The 21,903-nt window shown below is 34.4% G+C and overlaps 1 protein-coding gene across 1 annotated transcript in view; it reads right to left on the reverse strand.

Moving 5' to 3' along the window:
• Positions 1-711: 711 nt before the first annotated feature.
• Positions 712-21,903, reverse strand: part of Kul (Kuzbanian-like) — a 123,792-nt gene continuing 102,600 nt past the window's right edge. The window contains exons 9-15 of the mRNA XM_070649750.1: positions 13,312-13,480; positions 11,760-11,907; positions 11,378-11,567; positions 5,828-6,205; positions 3,337-3,447; positions 2,122-2,938; positions 712-2,089 (exon numbers count right to left, since the gene is read on the reverse strand). Of these exons, the coding sequence (XP_070505851.1) occupies positions 966-2,089; positions 2,122-2,938; positions 3,337-3,447; positions 5,828-6,205; positions 11,378-11,567; positions 11,760-11,907; positions 13,312-13,480 (2,937 nt within the window). The 3' untranslated portion in view covers positions 712-965. The remainder of the gene's footprint in view (positions 2,090-2,121; positions 2,939-3,336; positions 3,448-5,827; positions 6,206-11,377; positions 11,568-11,759; positions 11,908-13,311; positions 13,481-21,903) is intronic.

Raw genomic sequence — 21,903 nt, forward strand, 5'->3', positions numbered from 1 at the left:
TCCCCCCCCCCCCCCCCCCCCCCCCCCCCCATCATTTCCTCCTAATTTACAGCTTTTGTTCTCATTTTCATCCATTTTATGTGTGAATGTTTTTGATGCGATAATTAAATCTACTCAATTTAATAATTTATCTAATATTTATGTACATGTTATGTATAAATAAATGGAAAAATTAAGATTATTACTATTACTATTATTATTACTTTATTGTATTCCGTACACAGAAGGACATGAGAGATGAAAATAAAATGAAAATTTTTATTGGCACATAAAAAATGTTTATTTTTTTTATGACAATACGCGCAAAAAAGTCATAAAAATGGATTTTTTCCCGCTTAAGGTTGGCTCAAGGCCTCTTCACTCGATACGATTGCTTTCGATTCCGCCAAGATTTTTTTTTTATTCGTTTCTGGCAATAATAAGTACTGATATGCGACTTGAATAAAAAATTTGAATTTCAAGGTTGAACTTGCTTGTTGTATTGATGGAAATTGATCGTTGGAAATAGATTTCATGGAAACGAGGATGTTTATTTAGATTATAGCAGCCTAAAGGCTTTATAGACGGAATCTAAATTTATTTTTAATGTTTGTTTGCGAAATGGCTGATTGAATATTAAATTTGATATTCTTTAAGCTTGTGCTTGTTTTTTATGAAGACTGAGTTATTTTGGTATCAGTCAGTCAAGCACAAGCATGCCTAATAGACGTTCTTGGGTCGAATTCTTCATCAGTTCCAACATTTCCATCAATATCAATACCGACAATCATGAAGAAGCCTTAAGAAAATAAATTAAATTAAGTTACACAATATAAGCTAAAATAATAAAAATATCGAGTAAAGAACTGACAGTGTCCGATATAAATTGGCAGTAAAAAAATAAGGAACGAAGAAGTTTAATAAAACTGAAATATTGACGATGCGGATGACGAAAGGAAATTAAAAAAGCGGGATATAAGTTGCTCCTAGCTATCGTTCATAAGATTTTCTACATCAGAAACCATAACTTCAAGATCAGATTGAGGTCCAGCATTATCGGCTGGCAATGAACGTTGTGTCGTTAATACTTTTGGCCATTCAAAATTTTTAAACATGGAGCTATCACATGATGATGTCTGTGGACGGTTCTTATTAAGTTCATCAATCATCATACGACTTGCATGTGACAACGGTTGTGTTGGCTTTAATGCTGTTTGACGTTGGAATGGATTACTTATATTGGTAATTGAATTTATTAGACTAGCACGTGGTATATTATTATTGAAACTTTCGCGGCGCGATGATCCCGGCACGGGGCAAATTGCAGTCGATCCATTACTACTGCATGTATTACTGTTGTTATTGACTAAATTTGAGTTGCTATATGTTTTAGACAACTGATTTAATTTGCTGTTGCTAACATTCATGCTGCTCTTACGGCTATGAGACTTCCTCTCATTGCTACTTACTGGATTATACTCTTCACTTGATGGACTCGAATTGACGTCCATGTTAGAACCACCGCGCCGCAAATTGGAATTACTACTATTATGTCGATTGTATTTATTTAGGTTTGTCGTACTACTACGATTCATGTCGCTTGCACGACGCTTAATGCCATCACGTTGACTATGTTTTGTGAGATTTGTTGTACTTGATCTCGTTAAATTTTGTGAGCTACCACCAAATTTCATTAAATTACTACTACTTCCACTATTACCAATACTTGATCGTCTTAAATTATTTTGACTACCACGCTGATGACTTCGTCCCTTACTATTCAATATGGGAGTTGATATCACAGGCAAATTACGATGATTATTTATATTACTGCCACTGGCACTTTTATTAACACGAAATGTTGCTGTATTGATTGGTGATGATATCGAGTTGCTCATTGATGCATCAATTAAATTAGCTGTTGATGATGTTGTTGGTAAATTTTCATAATTTGGCTGTGGCGGTTGTTTGACTTTTGGCGGATGACTTAATGTCTCATACAATGGCTCATCATTTGTCTGCACTAGATGATTGCTTATATCCTCCGTTGCTGATCGAATTAGGAGTGCAGCACGACGTGAACGTGATGGATCCTCGAGGGAATTTCTTTCTGTTGTTGTTGTTGCTGTTGCTGTTGCTGACGCCACAACATTTTATTTTTATCAGCACCAACAACGTTTGTCTTGATGTTATTCTTATTTTTTGAAAATTTCAATGAGAATTTAAATGGTGGCTTATAGACAACCTGCAGTCGTACTTTATCATTTAGATTATTTGTCGATTTTGCTGCTGTTGTTGTTCCTTTAGGTTTTGCGGTATTTATTGGAGAACGTTGTTGTTGTTGTTGCTGTTGTGGCTGTTGGACGCTTGCCAAATGCTCAGGTGTTGAATGTGATTTATTCATCATATTTGATATTTTCGATGCATGCTCAATTTGTGATGCTGCCGATAATACAATTGGTGACTCTAAAAGCCATTTCTGTACTTTACCGAATGTATTTGTATGTGATTCGGGATTTGAATAATCGATAATTTCTTTATGCTTAGATGATGAGGACGATGGCTTCTTTTTGGGTTTTCTCTGAGGCTTAATTGGCAATTGCTGTTGTTGTTGTTGTTGCTGTTGTTGCTGTTGCTGCAAATGCTGATCATCTTTGACTTTCATTTGACCAGTATTATCATCAGGTCCGCTAACTTGTCGATGCTTCTTCTTTCTACGTAAAAGTTTCTTGGGACTTTCGAGAGATTTCTTTTGACTACGACTTAATGGTTTAATGGATGTCGCTGACACGGGCAATGTTGGATTTACGGTATTCGATGTGACATTGGATGAAATTACATCCTTTTGTGGTAAAATTTGTGGAATGATAACTTTTTGTTGTGACTTCTTTTTACTTCGTTCGCCACGAACTTTCTTCTTGAGTGGAACTTTTGTTCGTACCGCTGTATGCACAATGACCTGAATTGTTTTTGTAAGTCAAAAGGGAAAAAAAGAAGAGAAGAAGGGTGGAAAAAAATCGTTAATTAATTTCTCATTTGGTTTCTGCTGTGAAATGGGAAACGAGTTGGAAATGATTTTTGTTATGGTTGATGTCTTGGGTATTATAGGCGCATTTTGGATATTATAGCTTGTCGAGTAGCATCCCGACTAGCAAAGTTGAACTCGGAAAATGCAGTGCGGGTCGTATTTTTCCTCTTGGATATCCATCTCTACGACTCCTAGAAGGACCTCCCATAACAGCTCTAATCGATCCCAAGATCACCCAGTCAATTCCCAAGTCAAACTGTACATCCTTTCCAACTCATATCCCTGCAATAAATTGAAGCTTCAATTAAAAAATATTAATCATAACTTACCCCATTGTTGTCATCTGGTAATCTCACTGTCTCCGTGGTTGCACTATGAATTATTGTTACAGTCTTTAATTTCAAGTTTGATTTCTTGCCCAGGAAGCGTGTGCTGAGTATCTGCAATATTATAAATGAGAAATTTAAAAATCAATTTTTAGGAACTTTCTTTTGTTAATCTAAAATACAATTTTTTTATATTCTGTAGCTTAAGGAAGGAGAAAAAAATTAATTAAAAGTTTTTATACGAAACAATATCGTCATTCTTTCATTCTCATCCTCATCACAATTCAATGGATGAATCTGCTGCTCAGTATCAATTAAAAAATATGAAATGTGTGAAAATCGAGATAGAAATTTTTTTATTGTGTCTCTATTTCTTTTGTTCCTGAACACAAAAACCGTTGGCTACAATGGAATTGTTTCTCTAGAAAACTAAAGTTTCATAGGGTGCAAATTATAGAAAAATGTTTATTTATTCAATCCATACGGTTTACTTTGAAGAAGACTTTTCAACAAGTGTGCATGACTGGGATTATTTTTTGCTTGTGTTGAAAATAAATCTGAGGATTTTGATAAGTTTGAGAAGATCTTTAGATGTTTTTGAAAGCAAATTTGAGATTTTGGGGTCGATTATAAGGGATGTGTATCGGAAAATCAGGCTCTAATTCTAATTAGTCTGCTCAGAGACGTAGCCAAGGGCAAGTCAATGATTGAGCCAGCTTCAGGCGACACCAATGGGAGGCCATGGATCACAATTGAACTGTAAGTACCAGCGAAAGGAAGTAAACCCAAGCTAAGATGCTCAGGTTTGACCCCCTAAACCACATAGTCTCCTCTTGAATACGCCCCTAACTCCACTATCAGTCAACCGTATGTCTGAATCTTATTGCAAATCACCCAAATGATCAGTCTCTACCTCGATATACGGTCTCCTATTCGCATCATGTTCCAATTTGTCTTCAAAGCAAGAAATTACTTTTTTTGATCATCTCAAAGCTTTAATCCACCTAACTGCTCTAATTTCTAATATTATTGAACGAGCCCCTGCCTATAAGACTTCTTTCAAATCAACTCTAGGCAAACAAATTTCAAAATCCCTAAAGAATATTCCAAGAAAATCCTCTTGACATTGACATGTGCTCAAATCTACCATCAAATGTCTTCTTTTTGACTCCTCTATTTGCTTCTATAACAGATTAGAGTATCAGTATGACGTTAATACCACTCAATTCATAATCCTTCAATTGAAAGATGGACGAAAATTGTTATATGCTTATTGATACAATCATGAAATGAATGAAAGAAAAATTCCAGCATATACTTAATGTGTATGAATGGGCTGAGTACTTAAGATATAAGAATTGAGGGGGGTTAAGGAAATAAATGAGGGTAATGATGAGTTATGAATTAGAGTACTTTGTATCAATCACAGTTTGATGATGGGCGGAGGAGATGAAATTGATTGCTGAATTCCTTTTATTATTTTTATATCGAAATTTAAAGTGCCAGAAGAGTCTGCCTTAAAAATTTTTCAAGTTTTATTGCTAAAGGACTTAGTTAAAGGAGGGGATATCTCTTGTTGATACCATCAATATAAAGTAACTCTCATAATTTATTGAAAAATGCTTAATTTGATCTATCCATCAGAGTATGATTAATGACACTTCTGATGGAAGCATGAAATCAATTAAAATAATTGGAATTTATTGAAGTTGTTGACTTTATAAAACATTGAACTTTGAAGCCTTGAATATTTATGACAGGAGCTTTAATTGATGAGATAGGACAATGAATATTTAAGGAGGCTCTTGGGGTGGAGATGGTGGACGTTAGGCATAGATGCAGCTTAGTTTAAATGAAAGTTTGGAGAATTTCGTATGAAGTTGCATTAGTTCAATGGTAAAGTATGTGGAACTGATCAAAATTTAACTTAATTCTTCACGACGTCCAGCTTGTTAGCCAATGTAGCATTGAACGCTACAGCCATTGAAATCCACAAAATTACATTCCAAAAATTTTCAATAGCTACAAACTCTACAATTAGCTCAACATTTTAATCTCCAACAACTTGTTCTCATCTATCCAACTCGACACAATAACCGAACAAAAATTATTCATTCGGGATAATACAGCAATAATGAATTTAAAACTTGATTGTTGGCAATGACAGCGTGAACAGGAGCAGCAATAGCATCTACATCAATCACAATTCACAAACTAGACTCACACTTTTCCTCATCTTCATTATTATCATTATCATGTTGTGATACATTGTCATTGCTGTCGTTGCCGCTGTCCCATTTTTTCAGGAAGCGACATAACTTTTTTTGTTTGAATAAAAAAGTTTTGTGTCATGAAAAAATAATAAAATATTTTTGTGACTGTATGTAAATTAAAAGAGCCATAGAGAAGAGTATTCCGAGGAAGACGACAGTTAAATGTTAATGGAGAGGACATAGACGAAGAAATAGGAATGAGAAAATTTAAATTAACTTACCAGCAGTGCAAATACGGCAACAATGATTAAGCTAACAGCATACCAATTGCTGATGACCCATTTCTTAAATGATGCTATACTTTCCTCCGACAACAGTAATTTCCGCAATGTCGCTAACGGTCCTGAGGGATCGACCTCTCTACAACGTTGGAATACATCGCAATATCCATTATACTCATTGCATGGAGTTCCCGGTTTTGAATACATATCTGGTACATCATATGGTGCCTTATTCCATTCAAATGAACTCTTACATTCCTGATTCTCGCCAGGTTTCTTGCAACACAATTCACATGATTTTGTTTTTGGATCATTCTCGCCAGGTATACATTGACATGATTCTAATCCATATGCGAGACAAATTGAACCCGTGCATTCCTATCATGATGAAAGGATAAAAATGAGAGAAATGAAATAAATTCAATGAATGCAAATTCTGAGGACTATTGAGCATATGGAGTGTGGATGAAATTAGTTTTTGAAGAGCTTGTGGCATTTTTGAGTTCAAATGAGGTCACTTTGAGGTGGAAGGTGTTAGATTTTCGGGTTGTAGGTGCTTTTTTTTTTTTTTTAAAAATAAACTTTTTATTCATTAAATTTTTAACTTAATTATGTACAAAGTTTGGATACATTTTATTTGTATTTAAATTTTTAAAGGATTCTGACTTATCGCCTTCATCACTTAGTTTTTGATTTTATTTTGAAATTGTTTTGCTTTAATTTATGTTGTGGTTTATTCGGTGTTTCGTGACGCAAGACGAGTGTTGAAATTCGCTTGCAACTTTCCGACGTAGTCATCAATAGAGGGTATTTTTGCTTCAGTATGTAGATCTGATATCCTTTCGTATCTTGTTTTGTTGAGAACAATTCTCAACAATTTGTTTTGTAGTACTTGTAGTTTTTGTAGATGTGTTTTTGCCATCCGTTCAAATGCTGGACAGCCGTATGTGAAGATGGGTCTCACGGCTAGCTTATAGATGAGAATTCGAGATGTGAGTTCCTGCTGATGAGGGGATAAAGTAGTCTTAGTGCAGTGTGAGCTCTGTTGGTCACATATTCTACATGCTGCTTTAATGTCACTCTCTTGTCGATTATCATTCCCAGATATTTAGCTTCGGTTTCCCATTTGATGTTTTCGTTGAGGAATTTGATGTTGTCTCTTGGAAGTTGCCTGGAGTACCTATTTGTGATGAATAAGGCTTGAGTCTTCTGTTTGTTGAGATTTATTTTCCATTTGTTCATGTATTGTTGTACTTTTCTTCCAGTGTGCTGTAGATGTGTTACAATATCGGCTGAGTTTTCTGCAGAATGATACAATGCAGTATCATCTGCGAAGAGTGCGATATTGTTAGTTGTTTCTCTTACAATATCATATGTGTAGATGTTGTAGAGAGTTGGTGAAAGCACTGCTCCTTGTGGTACTCGAATTTGATTTCATTGGTTTCTGAGAACTGACCTTTAATAAAAACTGAGAAAGTTCTTTCACTTAGGAAAGATCTTACAGTTTTTATAAGTGGTAGTGGAAACCCTAATTTGATCATTTTAAACAAGAGTCCGTTATGCCAGACTCTGTCAAATGCTTTCTCCACATCTAGGAAGATCATTCCTGTTGATTTCTTCCTGCTTATGTTTTCCTTTGCTGTTTTGATTACTTTGATGAGTTGGTGAGATGTTGATCGTCCTGTGCGAAAGCCACACTGCTGAGTCGGAATGATGTTGTTATCCTCCAGATGCTCGTTTATTCTATTCAGCAATACTCTCTCCAGTATTTTGCTTAGGGAACTAAGCAAGCTTATTGGCCTATAGCTGCTCACTTCGTTTGCTGGTTTGCCAGGTTTTGGGATCGGGATTACTTTAGCTTTTTTCCAAACTTTCGGAAAATAGTTAAGTTTGAGACACGTGTTGATGATGAACTTCAAATATTCGAAGCCTTTTGGTGGAAGATTTTTGAGGAGTATGTTGTTGACATCGTCTAATCCTGGTGCTTTAGGATTTTTCAGATTTCTTACAATGTATGAGATTTCCTCTACATTTGTAAGTTCTGTGCAGTCACTATTTTCTCCTTCCAATGCTTCCTTCACTGCGTTGTCTACTTCCTGGGTATGTACTGGGTTGTTGTCCTCAAGTGGATTTTCGTGAGCTTTACGAAAATAGTCACTGAGAACGCTGGCTTTTTCCTTATTAGTGATGAATGTTCTATCTGCATCAATCAACGGTGGCATCGATTTTGAACCTTTCTTGCAATGCTTTGCAATCCTCCAGACTGTTTGGTTTGATGGTTGGATTTCTGAAAGCCGCTTATTCCAGTTTGTATTTTTGAGTTCCTTAATTTTGTCTTTGATGACTTTCTGTAGAATGTTTAATTCAGTTTTGATTTGATTATCTCTGCTACGTTGCCATCTTCGTCGAAGACTTCTTTTCGTCCTGATTAAGTCTTTGATTTCTGGTGTGAGCTTTGTCGATTCAAAGTTGATCTTTCTCTTCTTCACAGTTTTGTTTCTTGAATCCATGATGAGTTCTGAGAATACTTTGATATGATGTTCTATCTCCTCTACGGTGTTGCACGGGTTTTCCAGAGTGCTGTCTTCGATGCGACGAGTTATATAAGATTTAAATTTTTTCCAGTTGGCATTTCTGTAGTCATATCTGTAAACTGTGTTGTCTGTTCTGTCAACTTTGGATGTCCTGATTTGGAAATACACAGCGCAATGGTCACTCATTGCCTCTGTGCATTTTAGTTCTGTAGTGTTCAAACTGGAATTTGAGAGCATCAGGTCGATTGTTGATACAGATTTCGTCGGATCTTCTGGATAATACGTTGGTGAATCGGGGTAGTAGATCATGAACTCCCCGGACATATCCTGTAGTATTGTCCCGGCTTTGTTTGCTACGTTGCAATTCCACTCTCGATGTTTTGCATTGAAGTCTCCGCAGATGTAGTAGTTTCCTCTGATGTTTGTTATTTTGTTGATGTCATCTCTTAGATGATCGTCTATTTCCTTCCTTTGCTTCCTCCTGGAAGATAGACGGAGAGGATGTGGCAGCTTATTGATTCGTTGATGAAGACTTTTATTCCGATGCATTCTATTAGCTTTGTGTTGTAACTTGGTTGAAGCTGATGTTTTAGATTTCTTTTGACAATGATCGCAACACCACCTTTTGGTCTATCAATGCGATCAAATCGATGAATTACGTAGTCAGGATGCAAGTCTACTTTGGAGTTTGGTTTTAGGAATGTTTCCGATATGCACGCAACATCAACGTTTTGCATGCTGAGGTAGTCGAGAAATGCTAACATCTTATCTGCAAGGCTGTTAGCATTCCAGTAAATTACGTTGATTCTTTGGTGACTACAATCCATGTTGACTCATGTAGATTTTGGCAACTTCTTGGCCGATGGCTTGTTGTACCTGTTCCTCTTTTAGGTACTCTGGTTTTTTGGTGATGATTTCGATGAATGAGTTGATGAAGAACATGCAATTTGATAAATCTGTCTCTGTGCTCATTTCATCGATTGTGCCTTGGGCTGGTGAAATTTGTTCCTTTGTATTACCACTGGATGAAGGTTCAGGATCGACCTTGTTTGTTTCCAAGGTTAGTGAATTGAAGTCTAGGTCCATAATTTCTACAACCTGCGTTGAGTTCTGTTGATGATTGTTATTGGTCTTTGGCTTTGACCTGTTGTTATTTCCATTCCTTCCCCTTCTCCTGTTTCTTCGTGTTTTGTTTTGATTTCCCTGATTTGAGGGTTTCTGTTGTGGATGATTATTTTGCGATTTTATGGTGACTGGTGCGGAGGTTTCAGAAGCTGGTTTTCTAGATGTTGTTGGTACCGGTTCTGGGATACTCCTAGCTGGTCTTTGTGATGTAAATTGATCAGATCCGCCTGATCGTTCACCTGCTTTTGATGTTGGTGGAGCATTCCTTTGTTGTCCAGCAGGATTTCGTGAATTCCTTTGTTGTCCAGCAGGATTTCGTGAATTCCTTTGTTGTTCACCTGATGGTCTGTTTTGATTTCGGTTGTGGTCGTTCATTGATTTAGCTTTCCACTTCTCGATTATTTGTTTCCTGATGTTGCATTCTTGTGAGATTGCTGTATGTTTCTCGCCGCAGAAGTGACACTTTAGTTTTTCGATTGGGACCTTGTTGGTTTCAATCGAAATGTAAGGACAGGTTTTTGAATCATGCTGTTCAGAGCATCTGAAACAGATTAGTGGTTTGTTACAACCACGTTGTCCATGACCAAACTGCAAACATTTCGAACAGAAAGAAGGTCCGTTACGCCTGTTGTTGTATTTAGCCCATTTTACTTTGAAGCCGTAGACACAGTTAACCTTTCGAAGGTTTTCCAAAATGTTACCTTCCTGTGCTTTATTAAAATACAGAAGGTAGTTCTGGTCGTCGTCGTTTTCGTGTCTCCTTTGTTTCATTGTCATTTTGACAATTTTAACTGGTGATATGTTTTCCGTTTTCAACTCCTTTTCCAAGTCTACGATCTCCATCATTGGAAGTCCGTAGAGCACGAATTTCATCTGTGGTTCCTGGTTTGCATAGGTGTGAAAGTGGTGTTGTTTTTCTCTGAGGAGTTTGATGAATCTGTCGTAGTCGTCCCAACTCTCCGTTGATACAACTTTTGTTTTGAGTTTATCCTTTTTGACGTTGATCATAAAACTCCTGGGTTGGTTGTTGATCTGGTTCATCAACCTTCTGATCTCCTGTCCTCCACCACTAGTTATATGGATCGGTGGTGGTTTTGGTTTCTGCTGTGATGTTAGGTTGTTGTCTTTCGATGATGATGATATTTCACTTTGTTTTGGTTGTTCTGGTGCTTTGCTGTTATCTCCGCTGAAGTTGAAAAATCTGTCATCGTACAGATTCGTCCTGGCATTTGAGAAGTCAAATTGTTTTTTGTTGTCATCTTTCTTTTTGCTAGCACTAGATATCTTTTTGGCTGGCGCACTGAAGATTTCAAGTTGGCTGCGACGTTTTTCTGCCCTTAATGGTTGGACGAATTGATCCATTGTTGTCTGTTTTGTTTTGAGATTTTCCATCTCAATGTCATGTTGCTTTTCGTTGTTTATATCCTCGGTGATGAGAGTTGTCACGGGTGCTGAATCTTGTTGTTGAGATTCAGGTTGTTTTTCCGAAAGTTTTTGGTTACTTTCCTCGTTGTTGAGATTTGTTGTTGTTTCTACCATTTTGCCGAACAAGTCAAAACACGTCTGAACAAGTTGAACTGAGATTCGAAACTTTAATCTCTGTTGTTGTTATCTGGAGCTTTTGAGAATTTTGAATTAATTGCGGAGCGAATTAAAAACACGTCTGTTCCCTTTGACGGACGAGTTGTAGGTGCATTATAATGTAAGTTGTAATTTTCAATTGAGGCTGACTTTTCAGTCGTACTTAAGATAATTGTTAAATAGATTCCTCAATTTAATAACTCAAAATGACCATTTACATCTCAATTTCCACAATCCACACTTCAAAAAAATTCTAATTCCCAATAATTCCCATCCAATTGATTGACTGATGAATAGAATCTCTACTTACTCCCATATAGCATACAAATTCCTTGTTACAAATAGTCTTATTCGGTTTATTGACCGATGGTGGACAGATTGCAGACCTTCCATCACAATAGCTCGGCTCACGGCATCCATTATCGTCTCTACACTTATCGCCATACTTCAGTGAGCACTTAGACGTACAACATGGTCCTTGCGATGGACTGCATACTTTACTGTTGTTATTGAATAACAAAAAAACGAGAGAAAGAATTTGATGAATAGGTTTCAGACTGAATGAATGGAAATGAAACTCGTTCATTTCCTCATATACACAATAAGATGACAAGTGCACTTGAATGTCTTTCCTGTACTTCAATATTTTTAATTGGAAATTCTGTGCACTTTTTAATTATTTTTCAACTTACTCTGGTTTTAATGTACATGGACGTTCATTGTAGGCTGGATGACGATTCATCGGATAACAGCAGTCATCTTTACAATCCTCTTCCCAACCGCAATCGCATTGTTCACCTGGCTCAACAACTCCATTACCACATATGGATTGTGTTGGCTCTGAAATTGGAATTGATGGAAATGATTAAAATTTGAATTTTTTTTGCAAATGGAAAGTGGATGAAGTTCTGTCTGGATTGTCATTTTTGGGTTGTTTAGGATGTAAGTGGGATGAGTGTCGAATGACTGACAGTTGGACGTCAACTATGAACAACACCAAATACTCATTAGATGAACCTCTCAATTTGAAGGTTTCTCATCATTATATCTTTAAATTCTCATCATCTGCTAAATAATTAACTTCATGACCGTCACTCAACCGTTCAAAATTAATTAATTAATTATCAATATGACAACCGCAACATTCAGGAATCATTACTTTAATTTATCTTTTGTAATACAACAAATTATTTTATTAAAATTCCATTTGCATTAAATCACTTCATTGTTGTTCATCGTAATTCTCATCATACATTAACTTAATGACTGTATATCTCTAACAAAAAAATAAAATATAGCGTCGTATAAGACAATGAGATAAAAATCATCGATTGAAGTGAGCATAAGTTAATAAATTAAAGGAATATGAGCAATAATCGGCGATTCACGTGCCCGACCTTGAATGCTTAGTAACAAAAAACAGAAAAACTTCATGTTCGAATGTTTACGCATGTAAGCACATAAAATAGCAAATGACAGCAATCTCGACATCTCGAAAAACTTACAAAATAGGAATAAGACTATAATTACAAGTTGCGAAACATTACACGACACGGAATAGAATTTCTTATGATGCCGCAGATTGAGATTCTATTCTTTCAACTTTAGTTTTCTATTCAATTCTAAAAGGTAATTCAATTATCATCACGTTCGTTTCATTTAATAAAGTCTTACAAGTTTGCATGCACATTGAATAATTTTATAAGTTTGTTGAGTGGTTGCTGAAGGGTTTTCTTCGTGTTATGACTGACGGTCTGTAATTATCTACGTAGTGTTGGATTGTCTGATGATGTCATGTTGCAAAATCAACAGAATTGAATTAATTCCTCCCCTTAAAAATGCGCTTAGTACCCCAATAACTTTCTTACTAGCAAAATTACTACTTTAATCCATAAAATCAACAACGTGAATATAAAATTTTCTAACTGTGCAAAAACGGTTCCGTATTTTTAATGAAAATGGATATCACATATAAGAAAATGTTCATTTAATGGTAATGTGCATGCATGTTGACGACATAATCGGTTTCTCCAGGATCTCGTATCCCTCATCATCTAAATTTGATTCAATTTAAAGTCAGTTAAGCGCATTTAGTGTCGATGACGATGTAAAAAAAATGGGAATAGCACAAAAGCGTGCTTCGAACGACAAAGAAAAGCTTAGAAATTTTCATTCCAATTTGATGTTGATATTGTTGGTATTTTAGACACACAAACAAATAGTAAGGACATAAAAAAGGGTTACCTGTGAAGCATCCTTTGCTGCTACGTGCCTTCGCATTCAAAACCGGCTCAATGGCCTTCAGTGAACACGGTGAAAATTTATTATTATTCCTTTTATCTCCCGATGTCGCCCTTGCAAACATTATGAAATTTCCATCCTCACCGCCAGGTGTACATTGATCTGGATCGTGCTGTTTATTAAAAGAAATAAGAAGAAGTAAAAATGCAAAATGAATAATAATGACAAGAAACATTCTTTTTGTGCTTGGCTGAAAATGCTAGATTAAAATTAATTTACATCATCAATAATGAGACTTGAATGCGATGAGCATGAGATAATGGAAATTGTCTGTTTTGTTCTCATGTAATTGAGCTTGCTTTCTTCTCATTGTTACGATCAAGCTTGTGATATTATTTTTAGGGATGAAAAATTGGCATTAATTTATGGTGGAAGAGAAACTTTGTTTTATAGTCATTAAGTCTTAGTTGAAATAAATTTGATGAGGGGATTGTGTTGGATTTGGTGGATGAATAAGCTCTTTAAATTATTTATTTTTTGGGAAATGTAATTTAGAATTTTTTTGCCTCTATCTAAAGCTTGACTCTCCGAACTTGAAGTTGATTTGAATCGACTCAACTCGACTTCGAGCTCTACCTCTAACTGTATGATGCTAGCTTGCTACTTTGCCTTATAGGCAATAATGTTTTTTCACCTTCAATTACTGCTAGACGTATCCAGACAGAGACTATACAAACGAAATATTTGAGCAATAAATTTAATAAGATCTAAAATTCATAATTCCTTCAAAATCTTAGCCTTAAAGCTTCCTACAACAATAATGTAACCATTCCTTAAATTTTCTTAAATATTTCCAATAGTAATGCACTCAATTTGTCACAAAATATCATCTTCAGTACATTCTGAATGCAAATTCAACTGTTTTCATTTCAATAGCTATACCAGATAGCACAAAATGAGACCATCTGCTGATTTAGCATGGACAAGTCTAATAAAGCCATCATAAATGCCATAATTTATTGCAATTTGCATCAGGTGAACAATCTTCGATAAAAATCAATAAGCTTATAGGGATTGTTCCCAGATTGTTCAGCTGTTATTGGGATTGTGTCAATTATTAAGATTTTAAGCATTTCTGGGAGCTAATGGCTGTCAAAAATGCTTAAATAAGGCTCTGTGGTTGGGTATTCTTCATTTGTGTATGATGAAATCATGAACATACGTAACTCAAAATATCGACAACTATTGCGTATCAAATTAGTAAATAAATATTGCGTATCAAGTCGGAAATAAAATCTAAAATTTGTGTTAAAAATAGCAATCCATTCAATTATTTTCACAATTTTTTTTTTATTGACGTAAACATTTACTCAAAGGTTGGGAAAATATTTTAAAACAATATCCCTGAGCATTGAGGATGAATAATAATGACAATTAGTCTAATTTAGTGCGCTTGATGAAGAGTAAAAAAAATTTAAATTAATTGAAATTTGAGTGGGTTTAACTTGCTGATTGCCGAAAGATGTTTTGGATTGTTGGGTTGTGAGAATTGTTTGTTAAGTTTGAAGAGTTAGAGGAATGGACTTGAGTCGAAGTTGAGTTCATAGAATATTCGAGTTGACATTGAGGTTTGTAAGACGGGATAGAATCAGCTTTAGGCGACACGTATTGGATGTCATGGATCACAATAATATATAATCCTTTATTTACTTCAGTACATAGGTCGGAACAAAAAAGAATCTAACTTGATATCAACCTCGTCGGTTTTAAATCAAATACATTAATGGAAAGTGATTCGTAATATGACATGATGTTTGCTTTGAGCAATTGAAATATGGTCAAAAAAAGTTTACAAAAAGACCAATTAGAAAAAAAAGAATAAAAAATGTTATTTATATAAAAAGCAGGTTAAATAAATTAAGGACGAGGTTTCGGCAACTTGTGTTTTACTCGAAAACTCAGTGAATCGTATTGGCCAAGTGATGATAGTAATTCATTTGAATGGTGTGCAACTTTAGAATAGAAATTGTTGGATGGATCACAATTGACCGTATTGAGTATACTGAACCGAATTAAATCCATTAATCTACGTGTGGTATCCATATGACTGCCAATTAGAGATGTCTTCTATTTAGCGTAGATAAAAGAGCTATGGTGGAGTCTCAGAAGCCCCAAACCAGTCTTATTCATTTATGTTACTCGGAAAACTTCTTTATGAATTCTAAAACAAGCTCAAATCCTCGAAACTCAACGAAAATCTCCGACAACAAAACATTATTAAATGCTAAGTCTGTGAATATTTATCAAACTCAAAGACTTTTTTCTCCAACTTTCACTACAAAATAAAATCAATCCCATCAATCAAGTTGATGAATCGCATTGTCGTTTTTTTTCCTGGTGGATGACATAAAGATACACACATTCATGCTCAAATTCAGACGAGAAAAAATTGAAAATGTCTTAAATGTAAATTCAATGAATTGTTACAAATTGATTTATGTCTATTTATTGAGATGGAAAAAGAAGAAAATCAAAAATTGGAAGTACTGAAAAATTTTATTTACATTTTATGGATTTTCGCAGTCATTTATCACATTTTTATTGAGAAAAGTATGACTTATTTTGCTGAGATAAGAGTTAAATTAATGATTGTTGAGAATTTTTTTGTTAGTGGATGAATCTGAAAGTTGTGGACGAGACTGGATAGATAAGTAAGAACTTTTTGATTTATTGCATAGCAGAAGCTATGACTTGCTTTTATTTCTTTTTTTTTTACATTTTTAAAATTTTGAATTTTTTTGCATTAATTAGAATTTTTGTCAGCAGTTTGTTGGCATAAAATTGAAGTTAGAAGTCACATGGCATAGAATATTAGGCACCAGACCAACTTGACTCAAGCATGAGACCAGATTCGACTAAATCCGAACTTAATCCAGACTTTTGCATTTTCTACGTCGTGTGCCTTCCGGAATAGTTGAAGTTAAGTCCCGCTACTCACATCCTTACTACATATGTTCTAGTCACTCTCATCAGCCTCAAAATCCTCCAAAAACTCATTCAATTGATGACAAATTTCACTATTCTGATTCAGTTTCTTCATTGACGTCACTCCTTTAATTGATGGTTTATCTTTCAATTCTTTGTCATTTCTCTTAACTTCCAGTTCTGTCTGCTGCACATCACGCTTAACCTTCTCCTTTGCCACATTTTTGTCCTTCTCTGCCTGAATCTCTTTTAATAATTTGGTCCAAAATTCAATATCATCAAAAATTGATTTGTAGTTGTTGACATGAACGATGTGCTTAATTTCTCTTGCACCGTACAGTTTTGTAACTTTTGGCCAATATTTTGCCTTTTTGATGATCCTATAAATGTGGTCTTTGTATGTTGGATTTGAATGAAATTTGAATGTATCTTTGATGAACTTCAGTAGATACCTGAACTTGTCTTGAGTGATAATCATGGCTAATATCGTGACAAGTTTTTGAGCCTCTTTGACTGAAATATCTTTTATATCACCATACATGACGTTGTCCGTCATGAACATCATGATGAAATATTCCTCAATGATTTTGTGTTGAAAAATGACGGAATTGTCATCGAAATTCTGATTGAAGATGCCGACTAAAGTCGAAATTGGAGGTAGTATATTTGAGTAATTCTTGACTACTTTTAATGACTTGGTAAGCTCATCTCCGAAGACTTTTTTCAGTGCATGCGATTGTAAGAACTTTTGAAGTATGATTTCATCATCGTCTGTCAATTTGTGTGGACGTTCCATCAGTTGCTTCTTGAAAACTCTTTCTAACAATAAGTAAAAATCCATTTCGTAATTGAGATCCTTTTTTAGGTCTACAATGGCTAGAAGAATCAATTTTAGCATTAAAATGTTGTTGTTAATGAAAATTTCACGATTATAATTGTAATGTCCATTTCCAAGTCCAATAGTGTCACAAAATGCAAAGAACTTCCAATATCCAACATTAAAGTCCATAAAGTCTTCAAGTCTGCGATGAAACTTTTCAATTTGAAATGTTGTGAATGGGATGAACTTATAAGCAGTTCTGTCAAATTTTTGAGCTAGTATCTCAGAGTACCGGAGATGAGTGGCAAACACCTGCTGATTTTCTGTAAGCTGCTTGACATTCCAAGTGAAATTTAATAATGTTTGCTGGAATTTGTGATCGATGTGATCCCAAAGCAGGATGACTTTGTTGTTCATGAATTTTTGCTTGAAAATTGAAACTTCAAGTCCAGATAGCTCCAAAATTTCAACCAGATATGCAGCAATTTCGTCATTATTAAAATTTTGAATTTGCTCAATTTTCTGGAATGCCTTTGCCGACAATTTTGCATCAATGTAGCTGACCCATAGATGCTTATCATCTTCCTTAAATCTTCTTGCGAAATACTTCATTGTTGTTGTCTTTCCACTTCCAAGCTCATCAGTTAAAATCAAAATTTTTCTAATCTTCAATTCTTCTTTTAAGTTGTTATAAGTCTTTGTATGATCGACGATAAATTCTCGCTGCTTTTTCGTCTCCGCATAATGCAAGTATCTTTCTATGAGGGGATAATCGTCTTCATAAGCCTTCATGTGCTCCCATATGAATGTTTTCTTGATATAGAATGGGATGCTGAGTTGTTCAATTTTTGAGACTTTTGTGAAACCGTGCTGAATAATGTCCACAATTTGTTGATGACTAAGACTATTTAGATGTTCTGAATTGTTTTGGATAAGCTCTTGCAGTGGGAAATAAAATCCTTGAAAATCTACGTATGACTTTAAAATTGTTGATTTGATGCTGTTATCCAATGTATTCCATGTTAAGTTATTCTCTGACTCAATTGAGGAAAGTAATGCTTGGGTCTTTGGAATGACGATTCTTTCAAATGTGTCACATAAATCCTTAAGGATGAATTTCTGATTTATTGATTGATAATTTTTTAATTTTTTGAAAATTTCTTGGTTTGAGTTGCCAATACTATAATGCTTATGGAACAAAACTTTCATCAACACCTCATCAGCCTTCAATTTTTCATATTTTTGCACAATTGCATCAAGTTTATTTTCCTTGATAAGAATTGTCAACCTCCACTTATCAGTTTTTATCTTTTCAATCCTCAATCGAACATTTTTGGTCATTTCCTCAATTTTAGATTCACAGTCACTACATACTTCACTCAAAATTTCAAGAATCTCTGTGAATGCCTCAATTTCTTCTTCAAATGCTTCATTTTCTTTGATATCTGCTGCCGAAAATAATTTGTTTGTAACCATCGATAAGCTTGATGACTCATCTGTAGTCGGTAATTTTTCACATATTAATATTTTGTATAAATTTCCTATTAAAGATTTGTTTGCTTCATATGAGGCTTGTGTCGCTGTAGAATCGGAAATTTGAATCGATGATGTAAGAATTTCGACTTCATTTGAGGTGCAATTTTGTGTAATTTCATCTACTACTGAATTTTGTAATTGAATATTTGAAGTGTCGGGTAATTGATTTTGAATTGTTGTTATGTCTTGAATAGATGCTGATTCTTGACCTTGAACTTGGTCTGTCGATTCTGAATTCATTGCTTTGGTTGATGATGTTTTAGATGGATTCTTGGTAATTACTTCTATTTTTGTAGATTTTGACGATGCTTCACAATTTATTTTGGTACTTCTAGTTGATTTTGTAATAATATGAGAATAAGTATCACTAAGAATATCACAAAATCCTTATCTTAAGCGAAAGTCAGTCTTTTAGGTACTTTTCCTTCCACAAGTAAAACTAAATTAACGCAAAATTGTGGAATGTTGATACATTTATTTATTATAATTTCACAACAATATGAAAGTACTTGAAGATATACTTTTGTAAACACTTTTTTGAGCTTGTGTTAGTCTCTTTGTTGAAATGTATTGAATATTAAAACATGTGTGCGTTAATTTTCAGTTGTATTTTCAAATATATTGTTTGAGTATTTCTTGACCTGCCTCAATATTGCCTGTAATTTGAAATTGTTTGCCAGCTGTGATTTTTTTGGGAAATTGTCTGCAAAACTATTTTTAAATTTCATAATCTAGTGAAAAATATTTTTGTCAAATAAAATAAAATCAGTCGTGTAAGTAGGAAAATAAGAAAGAAGAAGGATAAGACATACCAAAGCCCACTAAATTCAATTTTCTGAATTTTGTTAATTAATTCCTCGAATTTTTTCAACAAGCTGGACTTAAGCTGAGACTCGACTTGTTTCTATTGCTAAAACTTTTCAGCCATTTGTGTGCCATTTGTAAGCATTCAGATGGATATTAAAAAAAAGTCTAAAATTTTCTGATATTTTTTCTGTTTCATTTTATTTTAATTTTCAAAAATATAATTTGCATTAATCCAGACAGACTAAACATAATCTGCATCATAGCTTTCATCAGACTAGTAATCCTCTGTAAAATCATCAAACTGATTCGAAATATCATGATTATAACTTAATTTTTTACTCGATATCACTCCTTTAACTGTTGGTCTGTCCACTATTTCCTTAGATTTTTTCTTTGGTTTCTTTTCTACTGACTGCATTGCTGCTTTGGCTTCATCCTTTTCATCTTGATATCCAATATTTGTATAAAATCTTTCCCAAAATTCCCAATCGCTTATAATAAAAATTTTCCCATTGTCAAGAGTGTCAATGAATTTAAGCGGTCGATTGAACACGTCAGTAGCTATAGACCAATACTGTGCCTTTCTTATGACTTTGAAGATACTTTCTTGTACTTTGTTGACTGCTGATGGATTTTTATATTGTAGCTGAATTGCATCGTTGATTTGATTTAAAAGACGCTGGTTATTGGGAATAATCAGCGCTAAAATTTTGACTATAATTTTTGATTCTTTGACTGTAATGTCTTTTGTACGGGCATTAAAGACGTTGTCCATGATAAATTTAGTTACAAAATATTCAGCAATTATTTGACTATGAAAGTCAATAGAATTGTCATGGAAATTCACAGAGAAGATTCCATTGAGTGACGTAATTGGTGGCTGACTAGCTTCATACGTTTGAAGTGCTTCTAAAGACTTAGTAAGCTCATTCCCAAACATAGACTTTAAAGCATGAACTTGAAGGAATTTAAGTAACATAATTTTATCATCTTCAGTCAATTTTTGAGGATATGCTAGCAGCTGCTTCTTATAAATACTATCAAGGATTGAGAACACATCAACCTTACAGTCAAGCTCAATTTTCAAGTCAACAAAGGCTTGGACAATCAGTCCGAATAGTAAAATATTTTCCATGACGAAAATTTTGCCAACTTTTGTCAATACTTTGACTCGTAGCTCAATATATTCACAAAATTTGAGGAGCTTCTCATGATCCAATGAATCTTCAGTATTGTGATGGAAGTTCCTTATTTCTGTTGATGTCAGTGGAATCAGTTTGTAAGATACTTTGTTGAATTTTTGTTCCAGATTAGCTGAGTATCGCAATTGAAGAGCAAAAACTTGCTGATTCTGTGTCTGTTCCTTAATATGAGCAGCAAAATCTATCAAAGTTTGTTGATATTTTCCATCGATGTGATCCCAAAGCAGAACAACTTGGTTGTCCACAAATTTTTGTTTAAAAATGGGAACTTCAATTCCTGATAGCCTTAAAATTCTCACCAAAAAATCAGCAAGAACTTCTACATTCCAGCTTAAAATCTTTTGAATTCTTTCAAATATGCTGGACAATGACTGAGCATTAATGTAGCTTATCCATAACTTATTGTCATCTTCTTTTAACTTTCTTGCAAAATATTTTAAAGTTGTTGTCTTTCCAGTTCCAAAATTATCAGCAATGATTAAAGTTTTAGTCGTGCTCAATTCTTGTTGTAAGTCGTGGAATTTTATTATCCTTCCATCAAAGAATTTTCTTTTAACTTCGTCTCGGAAGGAATACATCTTGTCCTTTGATGTGAAGGTTCTGAGTATGTAAGATGGAACAGAAAGCTGTTCAATTTTTGAGACTTTTGTGAAGCCGTTTTGAATGATGTCCACAATTTGTTGATGGCTAAGACTATTTAGATGTTCTGAATTATTATGTATAAGCTCTTGTAGTGAGATGTAAAATCTTTGAAAATCTACATATGATTTCAAAATTGCTGACTTGATGCTGTTGTCCAATGTATTCCAAGTTGAATTATTCTCTGTCTTAATTAAAGACAACAATGTTTGGGTCTTTGGAACGATGGTTCTTTCAAATGTGTCACATAAATCCTTGAGGATGAATTTCTGATTTATTGATTGATAATTTTTCAATTTTTTGAAAATTTCATTGTTTGAGTTGCCAATACTATAAGATTTGTGGAACAAAACCTTCATCAACACCTCATCAGCCTTCAAATTTTCATATTTTTGCACAATTGTATCCAATTTATCTTCCTTAATAAGTAGCGTTAGTCTTGACTTATCAACTTTTATCTTTTCAATCTTTAATCGAACACTTTTGGTCATTTCCTCAATTTCAGCACAGTCATTACTTCCTATCTTATCACACCCACATGGTTCGCTTAAAACCTCCAAAATCTCAATGAATTCCTCAATTCTCTGATTGAATGTTTCATTTTCT

This window comes from Chironomus tepperi, unplaced genomic scaffold, assembly GCF_022539635.2.
Source record: "Chironomus tepperi strain 1889 unplaced genomic scaffold, CSIRO-AGI_Ctep_v1 contig_430, whole genome shotgun sequence".
NCBI lineage: Eukaryota > Metazoa > Arthropoda > Insecta > Diptera > Chironomidae > Chironomus > Chironomus tepperi.